This window comes from Somniosus microcephalus, chromosome 2 (assembly GCF_052327205.1).
Source record: "Somniosus microcephalus isolate GS21.2 chromosome 2, FLI_Smic_1.0, whole genome shotgun sequence".
Lineage (NCBI taxonomy): Eukaryota > Metazoa > Chordata > Chondrichthyes > Squaliformes > Somniosidae > Somniosus > Somniosus microcephalus.
Window position 1 is genome coordinate 212,103,715 of NC_140988.1, and position 19,379 is coordinate 212,123,093.

Below are 19,379 nucleotides of genomic sequence, written 5' to 3' on the forward strand. Positions count from 1 at the left end.
AATTTGCAGTAGGCCCGTTCACAAAAGCTTTCCAGTTGCAGCAACAATGCTGCAGCTCCAAAAAGCCACAGGATATATCCATCATTGTTTTTCCCCATACAATTGTTGAGGCTGACTTCTTAGATGAGTTGAAACTCAAAGTGCCTATTGATGATTTTTTTTCAGCCAGATCTAAAATTAAGTTCCTGGCAACACTTGGGTGCACTTCAACCTACATTTCTCTATCTTCTAGCTATAGACCCATGAGTTTGAGAAGCCTTGTGCCAGAGGCTGAGAGTCCAGAAGACCCAAACACCTTCATCCTGGCCACGAGTTGCCAAAAAACATTCCTCAGTTGTTCTTTGTTTTCCTGCAATACTCATGAGCACAACTGACCTGGAGCAATTGAGATAGAACATGCTTATCAGGCTAGTCTTCCAGCAAACAAGATAGTTGCATTGAATTTTTTTGCTGAGTTTGAAGCAAGTCTTATACTGCTTAAAGTCATGCAACATTGGATGGTGGTGCTAGAAATGTCATGAGTACATAATTGAAGTGAATGCTGTGCTTATTTGACAGGTCTGGTAAGGCACAATTCACGTTTGGTAGAAAGCCAGCTGCTGAATATGTTTTATGGAGATGCCAGCATCTGGTGACTGGATTTCACAGCTACAAACAAAACACAAACAGGTGGGCTGTTACTGTGAGTCTGTATAACTGGTCAAGCTTGATAACATAGCTTCAATTCTGCCATGCACTCCAAGGAACTCTGATTTAGTAATGGAGACGAAAACCTGCAAAAATTAAGAGATGCAGGAGTCTTTTATAGATTCAGGGAACAAAGACTAAATTTAAAGGTGATGTTGCACTGTAGTCATCAATTGAAATGACACTAGGACCCAAGGTATAATGAAAGCACAGATAGTATCTTCAGCTTCAAGAAATTCAAGTTTAGCTACCTTTGGATTTGTATAATCTACTAGCCACAGCCGATGTATACTGGATTGACGAGATTCAACATTGAAGCTGGTGAACTGTTCATACAGATACTACTGCTATGGCTTGGGACTGTTCAATCCCTTCTGACTGACATGGAATCAAAGGCAGCTCCTTGGTCAACAAATTGTCTCTCTTTCATCTAACATTGTTGATAGAAACTGTTATAATCAGAAGCCAATGGCTTAGGTAGAAAAGTAAGCACCGACTCCAAAAATCCCATCTCATGATGTATTTTTGCAGGGTGGAGGAAAGAGAGAGAGAATTCAGTTCATGAAGTGTGGTGGCGATGGATTAAGTTTCCCAGTAGTCTAGGAAGGCACATCTTCTCTGGATAGTTTCTCCTTCCCTCCTCCTGACTCCAGACTATTTAAAATATTAACATAGTCTGAAATATAAATGTCCATCTCTCACTGTTAATCTATCCTGTTTTGGTTATTCAGGAGTACAGGTTTTGAGAGAGAGAAACAGAAACCAGGAGACACCTAAGAAGCATTTATTTCTTTATGCAACAAAAATTTAAATATGATCATGTGTACATCAAAATGTACACAATAACTACAATGAACAATGTCTGGAATCAAAACATTGATGCAACTGTAAAGAATTTCACTAAAATAAACAAAGATGAGCGTGAACTGGGAGACAAACTGGTGAAAAATAGGTTTAAAAAAATTCAACATACCAATAAAAACACTCAGTTAAATGCATTAACAATTTGAACTGTTTGAACTGTCTTCACAAGCTGCCAAAATCCAATTTTTTCTAAAACACTTCATTTTTTACATCATTGGTTACAGAGCCTGGTAACTTGAACATCTCATCATAAAACTGGTCTTTCAAAAGTACCTCATTTACTTCAAGATCTGATACAAAAATCTGAAACTCAAACGTTTCCATTTACCTTTCAGAGCAATATAGTTTTATAAGAAAGTAGAACATAAAAGGCCTCTGATAAAATTTCATAAATTAAAAGTACTAAAAGCAGGTTTTAAAAAGTAATGTTAGGATAGAGGAAATGCTTTAACATCCTGTTCTAATTTTTACTCTTTCCAATATTCAATGTTAAAAAGTGGAATTCAAGAACAACCCATTAAGTAGAGTACTGAACTCCCACATCCGAGGCCTTTAGAACCCCAAATTCAAACACTAGCTTAAACAAACATTTGAACTTAGCTAGCTGTAAAGGTTGAGCTTGACCAGTTCTCAGCCAGGTTGCCAGATGGGAGAGTTTTGTAGTAACAGAGTGCTCAACTGTGTAGGGAAGGGGTACACAGAAAGACAAGCGGTCCTATCCCACCCTAGAATGTGTTGCCTATTGGCCAAAAAAGAGCAGCACACTGACAACTGTGAAGAAATCCATAGCTCAGATCAGCCCCCACTTTCATGGGTAAAGGAAGGTAAGCAGAAAAAAACCCAAATGAGGATACGTTGTGGGGAAAAAAAGGCATCAATTCCAACACCATTGCCATCACTAGACTTCAGTCTGTATTCACAAAAGACCCAAATTTCCCTGTGCAAGTTCCATTAACTGTCAATATAAATTACACAAAAACATGTTTTTGTGTAAACAGACTCTGGACAGTCTACAGATACACACACCTTGCCGAGATTTCTTTTTTAAAAGGATAAACAATGTGGACTCAGTGCAAAATTTTAGAGAACAGTGTCAAAAATATCCCCAACTTTTAACAGCAGACTTTTTAGTATTACACCTTTTAAGTCTTTACTACAACATTTATGGCAGTAGCTTCAAATATTCTAAGCACATATTCAACTGCTCTTTTAGCCAGTTTATTCTTTCACTCTCACCAAAATCAAATTCTATTCAAATTGGGACTATTTTAAATAACACAAATGCTTCTGCCTGCAAAAATTAATAGTAACGTGTGACTCTATAATGCACCATTGCCGACTTCACAAGTCAGTGTAATAACTTACTTTGGAAGGTAAAACTGCTGCAGCAAATTACTAATGCATAATTAAAATGGTTACGTAAGACATCTTGTAACAAAATCCTAATCTAGCGATTATTTTTATGAGAGTCAATAGTTGTTAAGTAATCTTAACATATAAAGATGCTGCATAAAAATAATCCCAGGGAATTTAAATGTTGCCCCATCAACATTGCAAAAGTTAAATTTTCTGTTAAAATTTAAATGAAGGAGTTCAATAATATCTTAACCCAAACTCTGATGCAGTGTTGTCCTGATGTTTTGAGGGTGAGGAGTTGTGTAAACTAATTAAGTTTTTGTATAGTATCTCAATCCTTTTATGTGGTACATTTCCCTCAGTGGCAAGGAATACTTCTTTTCTACAGCCTTTGTCTCCTTCCCTTTGGCATGGACTTTCTTCTTACCTACACAAAAAAAATTATGAAAAGTTGAAGAAAACAAAAGAAAATATGTCTTACTGAACAGGCACACATACAGATTGCTTTGTGAATCAAAGTGTCCTATGAGATCAAAGATAAATATATCAAGATATAATAAGAGCAGGGTGAGGAGTACTTAAAAATATTTGTGGGAACAACTACTTGCATTTATATTTGATAGTGTAGAAAAATGTTCCAAGGTGTTTCAGAGGAGAACATATGTAGATGGTTTGAGGGAGGGTTAGGAGAGGTGAATGAAAGTTTGATTTTTGAGCTTTGATTTAAGGGATGGGTTTGGAGAAGTCTTTTAAAGATGGATAGAGAGCAGGAGAGGTTTAGGGAGAGAGTTTCAGAGAAAAGGGCTGAGATAGCAGAAGGTTCTGGCACTAAAGGTGAAAAAGAGAGATAGGGACACACAGGAGGCCAGAGTCAGAGGAGCAGATGACATGGGAAGGAATGTAAGGCTGAAGGTGGTTGCGGAAAAAGGGTAGAGGGTGTGGAGAGATTTGTAGATGAGGATGAGGAATTTAAATTTGATTCATTGGAGGATGGAGAGCCAATGTAGATCAGCGGGCACCAGTATCGATCACAGAACTTTGGTTGAGTTTGCAGAGGGTGGGAGGCTGGCAGAGTGTGTGTAGGAGGAGCCAAGTCTTGAGGTATTTCGTTTCAGCGGCGACAGAGGTAAGATGAGGTGGAGAAAGGCAATTTTGTGGATGCGGAAGGCTGTCTTGGTGATGGATATAAGGGTTTGAATGTCAACTTTGTTCTCATGCCAAATAAGGTAGGTTGATCAACAGGAATAAGATCTGTTTTTTGGATTCAAACTGTAAGTGTCTCAGAACTGTAGTTGTATTTTTTTGGCCCATTTTGAGTGAATTTGGTGCTCATGGTGAAGAATGTCAATAGTGGAATGTGGAACACTTAGCATTCTTTCACCCAGTGGCAGCATCAAACATTAGTATCAAGCATAGCACAACCAGCTGCTACTCAAATATTCTACCTTAGCTCAAACATGAAATCTTGAACTTCCACAGCTAAAGGAAATCTGCAATCCATCAGTCTGTGTATATTTGAACCCAAGCTCTAGAGGGGAAACATCAGCATATACCCCACTATGCTACCCAAATGACACTGAAGCAGTTTTCATTGGAGAAAAGTTCCATGACTTAAAAATGCTGCAATCCAGAGATAATGTAAATGTTTTTATTTGATGCCATTTCAGGCCAGGGTGAAATTTCACAAGTTTTATCTTCTTGGTAGTTTTACCTTAAGCTATTCCCTCCCTCAGAAGGCTAAATAAAGAGGGCAGGACAAAGAATAAGCTCGATGGTCTGTGTGAATTTTTGTTTTTACATACTTGGCTAACCACAACAGACATTTTCTTGCTGAGATCAATATGATCAAGATGGCAGTTTCCCAAACTAAACAGAGGTGCAGAGTTCAGGAGGGGTGGCAATAACCGTGTTTTCGGGCATTCCTTTAAAAATGACTGCAGAGGGGTTTTTTTTAAATTGAGAAAAAAGGCAGCATTGTATCTTGTGAGAAGATTCATCAAAGCTGCCATGTCATATCACTTCTTTGGATGGATACTGGGACCTGATGCTCAGTCTTCCAACACCCCATATAGCTCCATTCTTTTATATTTAAATATTCTGAAGGAATCCCAAAACAAAATTCCTAACATTTATACCTGGATTTTCTGCAGCAGTTCAAATTATTAGGTATATTGGCACATAAAAATTGCCCTTCACTGAGCAACTTAATGTGAAATACTAAAAGGTGCTAAGAAGTTGACATTAAGTGTTGAAATGCCATGTCTTGGTATCCTGTCTCAGAAACTACAAAAAAAAATCAAGTCTCTGATTAGGAGATTATCCATCACAAAGTAAAACAAAACAAAAACCTCTAAATAAATATACAATTGAATAAACATATTCAAAGCTAAGATCATTGTAACAATCTATAGTATTACCACAGGGTAACTCTCCCTTTGATTTTTCTGTCCTTTCTCTGCTCTGCTGCACCTTCCCACAATGCTGCTGCGGAGACCAGGAACTCAGTGTGAAGGGAATCAAAGGAACCCCAATCGCACTTTCCACCAGTCTATCTCAACGCATATTTGAAGTTTATGGTATCTACCAAGTCTCTAGGCAAACTAACTGGATGATGTGAGACAATGCTCCCACTCTGAACCTGTCCTTGAGGACGCTATTCTAATACTAAGCAAATGCTAGGTCTTGAAGACATACGAGAGCCAGACGGTAACATACATTTTATTTTCAAAACATAAGACAACAGCAAAGTAGAGTCAAAATTTTCCGGTACTATACTCTCTAACTGGTCTGATAAGAGTTTGAATCCTTTTAACTTTATTTTCCAGATGATAGGACTCCTAGAGTAATTCTTACAATCACCAAACAAATCCGACTTAGGCTTTGAGTGGGAGGATTAGGAGAAATATTTGGCCCTTGCATGGAATGGCCTTGAGATTCTCCTGGTAGCACACAGGTACTGTAGCTACATTAAGGCCACTTACTGTCTCAGTGCTACAGTTTCACAGTTATCTATCAACCTGGACATAGTACTGGTGAATGAAACTGGCTCAGCAAACTTGGTCTGTGCTAATTTAAAGACAGTCCTCCGAGTGCTCCTTCTCATCCCTCTAAATCCAAATCTTGGTTTCCTTTTCAGGTTGACAGCTGCCATAAGGTGACTTCATTATACTTGTAGAATCTTGCCAGTGCTTAGCATTTCCTACTTTAGATGTGGTAAACCTAAAAGTAGGATTCTTTGGGATAGAGACACCCAAGATAGAATCCAGTTGGCCACTAACTCAAAACAAGACTCGTTCTGTTTAGAACCCACTCCCTTGAGACAATCTTAATGGTAACTGCTTGCTGAGAAATGAGGCTGTCATTTTTGGTAGAAGTACTAAGAGTAAATGCCTTGATTGAGGCGTGGCTGTCAGAAACTTATTCCAGGGGTTAGTGATCTCCAGGACCAAATCGGATGCATCCTAGGATGCTGAGGGAAGTAAAGGTGGAAATTGCGGGGGCACTGGCCATAATCTTCCAATCTTCCTTGGATACATGGGTGGTGCCAGAGGACTGAAGAATTGCAAATGTTACACCCTTGTTCAAAAAAGGGTGCAAGGATAAACCCAGCAACTACAGGCCAGTCAGCTTAACCTCGGTGGTGGGGAAGCTTTTAGAAACGATAATCTGGGACAAAATTTACAGTCACTTGGACAAGTGTGGATTAATTAAGGGAAGGCAGCATGGATTTGTTAAAGGCAAATCGTGTTTAACTAACTTGATTGAATTTTTTGAGGAGGTAACAGAGAAGGTTGATGAGGGCAATGCGGTTGATGTGGTGTACATGGACTTCCAAAAGGCGTTTGATAAAGTGCCACATAATAGGCTTGCCAGCAAAGTTGAAGCCCATGGAATAAAAGGGACAGTGGCAGCATGGATATGAAATTGGCTAAGTGACAGGAAACAGACAGTAGTGGTGAACGGTTGCTTTTCGGACTGGAGGAAGGTATACAGTGGTGTTCCCCAGGGGTTGGTACTCGGTCCACTGCTTTTCTTGATATATATTAATGACTTAGACTTGGGTGTACAGGGCACAATTTCAAAATTTGTAGATGACACAGAACTTGGAAGTATAGTGAACAGTGAGGAGGATAGTGAGACTTCAAGAAGACATAGATAGGCTGGTGGAATGGGCGGACACGTGGCAGATAAAATTTAATGCAGAAAAGTGCGAAGTGATACATTTTGGTATGAAGAATGAGGCGGCGCAATATAAACTAAAGGGTACAATTCTAAAGGGGGTGCAGGAACAGAGAGACCTGGGGTATATGTGCACAAATTGTTGAAGGTGGCAGGGCAGGTTGAGAAAGCGGATAAAAAAGCATACGGGATCCTAGGCTTAATAAATAGAGGCAGAGTACAAAAGCAAGGAAGTTATGATGAACCTTTATAAAACACTGGTTCGGCCACAACTGGAGTATTGTGTCCAATTCTGGGCACCGCACTTTAGGAAGAATGTGAAGGTTTTAGAGAGGGTGCAGAAAAGATTTACAAGAATGGTTCCAGGGATGAGGAATTACAGGTACGTGGATAGACTGGAGAAGCTGGGGTTGTTCTCCTTAGACCAAAGAAGATTGAGAGGAGATTTGATAGAGGTATTCAAAATCGTGAGGGGTTTAGGCAGAGTAGATAGAGAGAAATTGTTCCCATTGGTGGAAGGGTCGAGAACCAGAGGACACAGATAGATTTAAGGTGCTTGGCAGAAGATCCAAAGGCGACACGAGGAAAAACTTTTTTACGCAGTGAGTGGTTATGATCTGGAATGCACTGCCTGAAAGGGTGGTGGAGGCAGATTCAATAGTGGCTTTCAAAAGGGAATTGGATAAGTACCTGAAGGAAAAAAATTGCACGGCTACGGGGAAAGGGCGGGGGAGTGGGACTAGCTGAATTGCTCTTGCAGAGAGCTGGCACGGGCTCGACGGGCCTCCTACTGTGCTGTAACGATTCTATGATTCTAATGAGAGGAAGACGTAACAGAGTTGATCTTGATTGGCATACTGAACCTAAAACAGTTCCACATGGGCTCTTTCACCTAACCCTAATTAGGCTACCCTTAATGCCATCACGTTGTCTCTTCTAATAAGATGTTAAAATCGGTCATTAATACTACTGCACCTTAAGGAAGCCTCCCTCTGCTAGCTTTGTGTTATCAACCTCATTCTGGCTGCTCTCACAGGATTTAAACAAATCCAGTTCCTCAGCTGAACTTTCTGGAGTAGACTCTAGTTCCATCACTGAATATCCATCACTGTCCAAAACCTGGATTCTGAAAAATAAGGAGGGCTAGAAATCAGTAGCAGGAAAATCTACTCCATTCCCTTAAACTGGTGTGTTACATTTACAGGCCCGCCAATGAGATAAAGCCTGTTAAGAGAGGGCAAGAGCAACTTTCGAAGATAAAAATGCAACACACAATAAAGAGACACAGACATATTCATCAGTTAGTTTCCCCACCCACCACCAGCCCCCTCACAAAAAAAAATTACCTTTGTAGATCCATTTGTCTCTGTGCTGGTGCTCTCTTGACATTTGTTTCTTGCTGTTTTGGTACTTTAACATTTGTTGTTTCTGGTTCGGCAGGGCCTTCCTGACTGGCTGCAACTCTTTTTCTGCCTCTCCCTGCAGGTTTGTTTGTGTCTGCGTTCTTTGCAGCATTACTTTCAGATACCACTTTGGGAGGACGACCTCGTCTGGCTTTGGGTGGAACTGGTGCTGCTGTCTCTTCAGATTTTTTCTCTTCTGGTATCTGTTGAATATTCTCTGAACCAGCTGCAGGTGCTGTCCTTTTCTTTCCACGCTCTGTACTGGTCTGTGGTGGTAAAGACTGTTCAGTGGACATCTCCTGTTATAAGGAGGACAGAACGTACACAGAGCGATGCATAATAGTGCGGTAGATAATTACAGGAACTATTACTCATGGTTTTATTTAGCACAATTTTGTTTTAAGTTACAAAATCTGCTGAAAAATTACTTTAAAATAACAACTGGATAGTAGGAATGCAACGTGTCGTCTATGTATATTTAAAGGAAATCTTACTATGGAGCACAATAATTTTAATGCAAAGTAGCCCCACTCCAAGATTTAAAAATAAAGTTGGAAAAAGGATGAAATATGTTCAACCTTTTTAGCCCCAGAGCCTCATTGTGGAATCACAACACATCAGATCTTGCAGCTGGGGAAAAATTCACTGACATGACATATCCAATGAGTCAGCCTCGAGATCAAATATTAGAAAGCTGGGATTACTACCCTTCCTTGTCCTGGCTGTTGATTCCTGTTCATTAGAAATGGCAACTGGCCATAAATGCTCCCTTTTTTCCCCCAAACCGGTAGACTGAATGCATATGGTCTCCACAAGTCTGCTTCAAACTAGCACAGCAGAGATTTTCTCCTCTCAGGTAGGAACTATTTTATAGGTTTTTTTTGGGGGGGGTTATGGGGGAGGAACGTGTACTTTATATTGAAATTATTTCCCACCCTCCCCAAGAGTAATTTTCCCTTATACGATCTGGACATAAGACTGCTACGTTGACCCATATAGTCCAGCGCCCAAGTATAATATGTACCGCACCTTGTTTCTGACCGATTCATCTTTCTTCTCTGTTTTAGCTGGCACGACTGTAAGCAATATTACTGGATTTTCTTCATTCTCACTAACTTCGGTTTCTGGAATTTCTGAATTCTGTTCCCTGTGATGAAGTAAATAATAGAGATTTCTTTCTGAAGTCATTAGCAATACATCAGAACTGAACGTAGGATTTTTCATTCAAATGGTCACCCTGTAAATGCCACCATAATCATACTTACAACTGTAATTTATATTTGATGTAATTGCAGTAGAGCTGTTTTATGTTTCAGGTCAAACAAATAGGTTACAAGTAAAGGACTAAAGACATAAGCAAAACTTACATACAACAGAATTTACATACATGAGCTGAATGAAACTGGGCTTCACTGCATGCAACGTTAGAAGAGCAGTACCAGCATCTCAACAGCGAATGTTCAACTTGGAAAAAAAAGTTTCCAGACCTTTAGAGTGATAGTATGAAAATCCTCTCATGAATCAATCCAGGGACGCTAATTGATTAACTTCTCAAAACAATTAATTTTGCTACGAGCATAATTCATATTTTGAAAATGATCTTCAAAATGGATTAATTTGATCAAATATAACAACTTGTATTTATATAGCGCCTTTAACGTAGTAAAATGTCCCAAGGTGCTTCAGATGAGTGTTATAAGATAAAAATTTGACACCAAGCCACATAAAGAGAAATTAGGGCAGGTGACCAAAAGCTGCGTTAAAGAGGTAGGTTTTAAGGAGCATCTTAAAGGAGGAAAGGGAGGTAGAGAGGTGAAGCGGTTTAGGCAGGGAATCCCAGACCTTAGGGCCTAGGCAACAGAAGGCACGGCCACCAATGGTTGAGTGATTATAATCAGGGATGCTCAAGAGGGCAGAATTAGAGGAGCGCAGATATTTCAGGGGGTTGTGGGGCTGAAGGAGATTACAGAGATAGGAAGGGGCGAGGCCATGCAGGGATTTGAAAACAAGGATGAGAATTTTAAAATTGAGGTATTGCTTAACCGGGAGCCAATGTAGGTCAGTGAGTACAGGGGTGATGGGTGAACGGGACTTGGTGCGAGTTAGGACACGGGCAGCCAAGTTTTGGATGACCTTAAGTTTGTGTAGGGTTGAATGCGGGAGGCCAGCCAGGAGTGCGTTGGAATAGTCAAGTCTAGAGGTAACAAAGGCATGGATGAGGGTTTCAGCAGCGGATGAGCTGAGGCAAGGGTGGGGACAGGCGATGTTATGGAGGTGGAAAAAGGTAGTCTTAGTTATGCCACGGATATGTGGTCAGAAGCTCATTTCAGGGTCAAATATGATACCAAGGTTGCGAACAGTGTGGCTCAGCCTCAGATAGATGTTAGAGAGGGATGGGGTTTGTGGCAGGGACCGAAACAATGGCTTTGGTCTTCCCAATATTTAATTGGAGGAAATTTCTGTTCATCCAGAACTGAATGCCGGAAAAAGCAGTCTGACAATTTAGAGACCGTGGAGGGGTTGAAAGAAGTGGTAGTGAGGTAGAGCTGGGTGTCGTCAGCGTACATGTGGAAACTGACGCTGTGTTTTCGGATGATGTCGCCAAGGGGCAACATGTAGATGAAAAATAGGAGGGGACCAAGGATAGATCCTTGGGGGACACCAGAGGGAACGATGCTGGAGTTGGAAGAGAAGCCATTGCAGGCGATTCTCTAGCTACAATATAGTATGCACCAAATACCTTCATTTTACATAATTTTCTATAAATATCTCTTGTGCTATCGTAGAAATAACAACCAACCAAATAATCAATTATTCAACATAATCGTTCCACTATAATAAAATTTAACCATGTTATTTCCTAAAACATATCCACAGGCTGCATTAATTATTTGACAAAATTGAGGATTCCATGGCAGTTTCTATGTCTCCCTTTTTTCAGAAAGCTGCCTAATTCTAATTTTCAGTCAGTCTAGTGGAAAGAATCTATGTTCAAATGCAATACAAAGTGACTTATGTTGTGTATATATAAGGCAGCATACCGTGCAGGTGCGTATAGCACAGTCAAGTGAAGTAAATCAGTTGGTAGTATTCACAGAAAGGTTTTTCTTTTTATTTAAATACGAATAAATGGAGATGTGGATTGTTAAGTTTACATTTATACGGTGTGAACACACTGGATACCACTTATAGGCCAAATGCGAGGATTTCAAATTGGTTACTCACTCCAGCTACAATGAGCATCACTACTTTGAGAAACTTTCTTATTTCAATGTAAAAGCATGCATAATTGAAGTCTACAGCCACTATCTAGTTTTCCAGACAAATCACTTCTACACCTGGTAGCATTAACATCTTGGTGGGAGTCCAGGAAAACACCCACATAATTTCAGGCCTCTTAAATTTTTCCTTCAAAATGATGAGAGTTCAATATGGCTATGAAGCCTCCTGGGGAAAAGAAACTTAATTTTAAGGTTATGCCTCCTTGTTCTGGGTTTCCCCACCAGAGGAAATAGTTTCTATCTACCCTATCAAATCCTTTAATCATCGTAAACAACAGGCAGTGGCTCAGTTGGTAGCTTTCTCGCCTGAGTCAGAAGGTTGTGGGTTGATGTTCCACTCCAGAGACTTGAGGACAAAAATCTAGGCTGACACTCCAGTTCAGTACTGAGGGAGTGCTGCACGGTCAGAGGTGCTGTCTTTCGGATGAGACGTTAAACCGAGGCCATGCCAGATCAGATGGCACTATTTTGAAGAGAAGAGGAGTTATCCCCGGTGTCCTGGCCAATATTTATCCCTCAATCAACATCACTAAAACAGATTATCTTGTTATTATTACACTGCTGTTTGTGGGAGCTTGCTGTGTGCAAATCAGCAGCCACGTTTCCTACATTACAACACTTCAAAAAGTACTTCATTGGCTGTAAAGCACTTTGGGACATCCATGGTCATGAAAGGTGCTATATAAATGCACGTCCTTCTTGTAACTCAATTAGATTACCCCTTAATTTTCTACCTGTCCTCATAATTTAACCCTTTTAGCCCTGGTATCATTCTGGTGAATCTGGGTTGCACCCTCTCCAAGGCCAATATGTCCTTCCTGAGGTGCGGTGCCCAGAACTGAATGCAATACTCCAGATGGGATCTAACCAGAGCTCTGTGCAGCTGTCACATAACTCCCACCCCGGGGATAAAGGCCAATACTACATTAGCCTTTAAAATTATTTTTTGCACCTGTTCACTAGCTTTTAGTGATTTCTGTACTTGGACCCCTAAATCTCCCGCTCCTCCACAGTTCCTCGCTTCTCGACATTCAGAAAAGACTCTGATCTATCTTTCTTAGGTCCAAAGTGGATGATCTCGCACTTTCCCACATTAAACTCCATCTGCCAGTTTTGCCAACTCACTTAATCTATCAATGTTCCTTTGCAACTTTCTGCTCCCATCTACACTATTTACTATGCCACCTAACTTAGATTATACGGCTCTCCATTCCTTCATCCAAGTCATTTATAAGTAAAGTATAGTGAAAAGCTGAGGCTCCAGTACAGAAAACTGGGGGATACGAGTTATATCCTGCCAATTTGAGTACATACCCATTATCCTTACTCTGTCTCCTACCTCCTAATTATTTCCTTAACCAAGCCAACAGGTTGCTTCCCAGTCCATGTGCTCTCATTTTTGTTAACAGTCTCTTATGTGGAATCTTGCTGAATACCTTCTGGAAGTCCATATAAATAACATCCACAAACACCCCCTTATCGACCATGTTACCTCTTCAAAAAATTCAACTAGGTTCGTTAGACATGACTTACCCGTTACAAATCCATGCTGGCTCTCTGATCAGCTCATAGTTGTCTAAATGCTCAGTCACTTTGCCTCTAATAACAGATTTTAGTAACTTCTCCACAACTGACGTTAGACTGATAGGCCTATAATTTCCTAGTTTATCTCTCCTACCCTTCTTAAATAATGCATTAACATTGGCAGTTTTCCAATCCAAGGGGACAATTCCTAAATGGAATGTGTTTTGGAAGATCATGACTAACACACAAATAATTTCCTCACCTACTTCTTTTAACACCCTGGGGTAGAAACCAACAGGTCCTGGAGATTTGTCTATCTTTAATAAGAACATAAGAAATAGGAGGAGTAGGCCAATCGGCTCCTCGAGCCTGCTCCGCCATTCAATATCATGGCTGATCTGATCCTAACTGCCAATCTACTATCACAGAACCATCTCCTGAATCTAACAGAATTAGACACACGAAATAGGAGCAGGATCAGGCTACACGGCCCCTGGGCCCGCTCCGCTACCCACAGGGCCATGTCCGATCCGAACCTAGTCTCATGTCCAAATTCCTGCCCGCTCCCCGTAACCCTTAATTCCCTTTACTTCTAGGAAACTGTCTATTTCTGTTTTAAATTTATGTAATGATGTAGCTTCTACAGCTTTTTGGGGCAGCATATTCCATGGACCTACCACCCTCTGAGTGAAGTAGTTCCTCCTCATCTCAGTTTTGAAAGAGCAGCCCCTTATTCTAAGACTATGCCCCCTAGTTCTAGTTTTACCCATCATCGGGAACATCCTCCCCGCATCCACCCGATCCAACCCCTTCACAATCTTATATGTTTCAATAAGATTGCCTCTCATTCTTCTGAACTCCAATGAGTAGAGTCCCAATCTACTCAACCTCTCCTCATATGTCCATCCCCTCATCCCCGGGATTAACCGAGTGAACCTTCTTTGTACTGACTCGAGAGCAAGTATGTCTTTTCTTAAGTATGGACACCAAAACTGTATGCAGTATTCCAGGTGCGGTCTCACCAATACCTTGTACAACTGAAGCAATACCTCCCTATTTTTATATTCTATCCCCCTAGCAATGAAAGCCAACATTCCATTGGCCTTCTTAATAACTTGCTGCACCTGCATACTAACCTTTTGAGTTTCGTGCACCAGGACCCCCCGATCCCTTTGTACTTCAGTACTTTCCAGTTTCTTGCCATTAAGATAATAGCTTGCTCTACGATTTTTCCTGCCAAAGTGCATAACCTCACACTTTCCAGTATTGTATTCCATCTGCCAAATCTCTGCCCACTTGCAGGTTTTTTATGTCCTCCTCACTCACTACTTTCCCTCCCATCTTAGTATCATCTGCAAACTTTGATATGTTACACTCGGTCCCCTCCTCCAAATCATTAATATAGATTGTAAAGAGTTGGGGACCCAGCACCGACCCCTGCGGAACACCACTAGTTACTGATTGCCATTCTGAGAATGAACCATTTATCCCAACTCTCTGCCTTCTGTTAGATAGCCAATCCTCTATCCATGCCAGAATATTACCCCCAATCCCGCGATTTTTTATCTTAAGCAATAATCTTGTGTGGCACCTTGTCAAATGCCTTTTGGAAGTCTAAATACACTACGTCCACTGGTTCCCCTTTATCCACCCTATATGTTACTTCCTCAAAGAACTCCAGCAAATTTGTCAAACATGACTTCCCCTTCATAAAACCATGCTGACTTTGTCCTATTAAATGATGATTATCCAAATGTCCTGTTACTGTCTCCTTAATAATGGACTCCAAAATTTTACCTACCACAGATGTTAGGCTAACCGGTCTATAGTTTCCAGCCTTGTGTCTACTGCCCTTTTTAAATAAGGGTGTTACATTAGCAGTTTTCCAGTCTGCCGGGACCTTTGCTGAGTCCAGGGAGTTTTGGAAAATTATTACCAATGCATCCACAATCCCTACTGCCACTTCCCTTAAGACCCTAGGATGTAAGCCATCAGGTCCAGGTGATTTATCCGCCTTGAGTCCCATTATTTTACCGAGTACCACTTCCTTAGTGATTTTGATCGTGTTTAGCTCCTCCCCCCCTATAGCCCCCTGTTTGTCCAGTGTTGGGATATTCTTAGTGTCTTCTACTGTAAAGACTGATACAAAATATTCATTCAGTGTTTTTGCCATCTCCATATTTCCCACCATTAATTTCCCGGTCGCATCCTCTAAGGGACCAACATTTACTTTAGCCACCCTTTTTCTTTTTATATAACTATAAAAACTCTTACTATCTGTTTTTATATTTTTTGCTAATTTACTTTCATAATCTATCTTCCCTTTCTTAATCAATCTGTGTTATTTTTTGCTGTCTTTTAAAGTTTTCCCAATCCTCTATCCACCCACTAGATTTGGCTACCTTATATGCCCTTTTTAGTCGAATACTATCCTTAATTTCTTTACTTAGCCACGGATGGCTGTCTTTTCTTTTACACCCTTTTCTTCTCAGTGGAATATATTTTTTTTGGAAGTTGTAAAATAACTCCTCAAATGTACACCACTGATCATGTATCGTCTCATTAGTTCTTGATTACTATTTTTAAAAAATATACTTGAATGAATCTAGTTAGTTCCTCCCAATGATTTATTTTTTATTTTTCTCTGGAACTTCGTCATCCTCTACTCTTAAGACCGATACAAAGTAGCTATTTTGTAAGTCTGCCATTTCCTGATTTCCAATTACATTATCACCTGCATCTGTCATTAAGGGGCCCACATTACTTTTCATAGAATCATAGAAATTTACGGCACAGAAGGAGGCCATTCGGCCCATTGTGTCTATGCCGGATGAAAAAGAGCTATCCAGGCTTATCCCACTTTCCAGCCCTTGGTGTGTATGTAGCCATGCAGGTTACTTCATAACCAAGTACTTTTTAAATGTGATGAGGGTTTCTGCCTCTACCACCCTTTCAGGTAGTGAGTTCCAGAACCCCACCACCCTCTGGGTGAAAAAAGTTCTCAACTCCCCTCATATCCTTCTACAAATTACTTTAAATCTATTGACCTCTCTGCTAAGGGAAATAGGTCCTTCCTAGCCACTCTATCTAGGCCCCTCATAATTTTATACACCTCAATTCAGTCTCCTTGTTCCAAAGAAAACAACCCCAGCCTATCTAATCTTTCCTCATAGCTAAAATTCTTCAGTTCTGGATACATCCTTGTAAATCTCCTCTGTACCCTCTCTAGTGCAATCACATCTTTTCTGTAATGTGGTGACCAGAACTGCACACGGTACTCTAGCTGTGGCCCTACTAGTATTTTATACAGTTCAAGCATAACCTCCCTGCTCTTGTATTCTATGCCTCGGCTACTAAAGTAAAGTATCCCGTATGCCTTCTTAACCATCTTATCTACCTGTCCTGCTACCTTCAGGGATCTGTGGGCATGCACTCCAAAGGTCTCTCTGTTTGTCTACACTTCAGTATCCTACCATTTATTGTGTATTCCCTTGCCTTGTTAGCCTTTCCCAAAGGCATTACCTCACACTTCTCTGGATTGAATTCCATTTGCCATTTTTCTGCCCACCTGACCAGTCCATTGATATCATCCTGCAGTCTACAGCTTTCTTCCTCACGATCAACCACACGGCCAATTTTTGTATCATCCGCAAACTTCTTAATCATGCCCCCTACATTCAAGTCTAAATCATTGATATATACCACAAAAAGCAAGGGACCTAGCACTGAGCCCTGCGGAACCCCACTGGAAACATCCTTCCAGTCACAAAAACACCCGTTGACCATTACCCTTTGCTTCCTGCCAGAGCCAATTTTGCATCCAACTTGCCATTTTTCCTTCGATCCCATGGGCTTTTACTTTTCTGACCAGTCTGCTATGTTGGACCTTGTCAAAAGCTTTGCTAAAATCCATGTAGACTACATCAAACGCACTACCCTCATTAACCCTCCTTGATACCTCCTCAGAAAATTCAATCAAGTTAGTCAGACACAACCTTCCGTAACAAATCCACGCTGAGTGTCCTTGATTAATCCGTGCCTTTCTAAATGGCGATTAATATTGCCCCTCAGAATTTTTTCCCCAACAATTTGTCCACCACTGAAGTTAGGCTGACTGGCCAGTAATTACTCAATCTATCCCTTTCTCCCTTTTTAAACAACAGTACAACATTTAGCAGTCCTCTGGCATCACACCTGTAGCCAGAGAGGATTGGAAAATGATGATCAAAGCTTCGGCTATTTCCTCCCTTGCTTCTCTTAACAGCCTGGGATACATTTCATCTGGGCCTGGCGAATTATCAACTTGCAAAGATGCTGAACTGCTCTCTCACTATGCTCATCTCATCTAATAATTCACACTCCTCCTCCTCAACTAAAATGTCTGCATTGTCCCTCTCTTTTGTGAAGACAGATGCAACGTATTCATTAAGAACCATACCCACGTGTTCCGCCTCCACACACAGGTTACCTTTTTGGTCTCTAATAGGCCCTACTCTTTTAGTTATCCTCTTGCTCTTTATGTATTTATAAAACATCTAGGGGTTTTCCTTGATTTTACTTGCCAATATTTTTTCATGCCCTCTCTTTGCTTTCCTAATTTCCTTTTTAATTTCACCCCTGCACTTTCTATACTCCTCCTCTAGGCTTTCTGCAGTATTTAACTCTCGGTATCTGAGGTAAGCTTCCCTTTTTTGCCTTATCCTACCCTGTATGACCCATGACATCCAGGGGGCTCTAGATTTGAGAGTCCCACCCTTTTTCTTTGTGAGAACATATTTGCTCTGAACTCTCACTATCTCTTCCTTGAATGCCTCCCACTGCTCTGACGCGGATTTACCTTCAAGTAGCTGTTTCCAGTTTACTTTTGCTAAATCACATCTCAGCTTAGTAAAATTGGCCTTTTCCCAATTGAGAACTTTTACTCCTGGTTTATCTTTGCCCTTTTCCATAACTACACCAAATCTAACTGATTTATGATCACTACCACCAAAATGCTCTCCCACTGCTCGAGCCACCCTCTTTCTCTTTAATATATTAGCGAGATATTCCTCGCAAGCTTTTTCTTGTATTCCCTTTTTGCAGCTCTTTCTACTTTCTTTGTAACCCTTTGAACGACCGATCTGCTCAACCACACCCTCACCACTATCTTTGATGCCCTAGTCCATATTAAAACCATTACTCTCTCTCACCCTGGCTGTTCCCCCGGTACAGCCGCCATCTTCGCTCCCTTAAGTCGAAAGGGCGCAGACTTGAATGGATATGGCGAACAACCAGTTGAGCCATTCACCGCCAGATCTGGCTGGACTACACAAGCACTATCGGATCCTGCTCTCGCCTGCCAAAACTGATTATTCCAGGATCATTCTGGAATGCAAAGATAACTTCTTTTCTCTACTGCAAACTGTCTTCTTAAACCCCTCTCCCAAGTCTCCTCCACCCTCACCTCCAATAATATGTGCGAGGAGCTCATGAACTTTTTTGTCTCTAAGATTGAGACCCTCCGATCAACTGCCTGCCACTTCCCTTCCTTTCCCTAGTCCACCGGACCAAATTTCCCCTAAGGTTCCCCCCTGCCCTCGCATCTTTCTCCAGTTTACTCCGATCTCACTTCATGACCTTTCCACGCTCATCTTGTCCATGAGACCCACTTCCTACTTCCTCGACTCTATTCCCACTAAACTGCTGACCACCCAACTTCCTTTCACGGCTCCCATGTTAGCTGATATTGTCAACGGTTCTCTCGTCAGGTACTGTCCCCATCCTTCAAATCTGCCGTCATTACCCCTCTCAAAAAACGAACCCTTGACCCCCTCTGTCCTTGCAAACTACCGCCTCATCTCCAACCTCCCTTTCCTTTCCCGCAACTCCATGTTTGAATCCCTCCAATCAGGCTTCCGCCCCTGCCACAGGACCGAAAAGGCTCTCAAAGTCATAAATGACATCCTTTGTGACTGTGACCAAGGTAACCGAGCCCTCCTCGACCTGTGTGCAGCCTTTGACATGGTTGACCACTCCATCCTCCTCCAACGCCTCTCCACCGTCATCCAGCTGAGTGGGACTGCACTCGCCTGGTTCCTCTCTTATC

At 41.2% G+C, this 19,379-nt stretch overlaps 1 protein-coding gene across 5 annotated transcripts in view; it reads right to left on the bottom strand.

The window, feature by feature from the left end:
- Positions 1-1,455: 1,455 nt before the first annotated feature.
- pds5a (PDS5 cohesin associated factor A) overlaps positions 1,456-19,379 on the bottom strand; it is a 441,642-nt gene continuing 423,718 nt past the window's right edge. For 3 of the 5 annotated variants that reach the window (XM_085968922.1, XM_085968897.1, XM_085968907.1), the window contains 4 exons: positions 9,519-9,636; positions 8,433-8,788; positions 8,062-8,212; positions 1,456-3,334 (listed from right to left, as the gene is read on the bottom strand). In XM_085968922.1, coding sequence (XP_085825048.1) covers positions 3,290-3,334; positions 8,062-8,212; positions 8,433-8,788; positions 9,519-9,636 — 670 coding nt within the window. In that variant the 3' untranslated portion in view covers positions 1,456-3,289. The remainder of the gene's footprint in view (positions 3,335-8,061; positions 8,213-8,432; positions 8,789-9,518; positions 9,637-19,379) is intronic. The other 2 variants (XM_085968917.1, XM_085968930.1) reach the window with 2 other exon arrangements.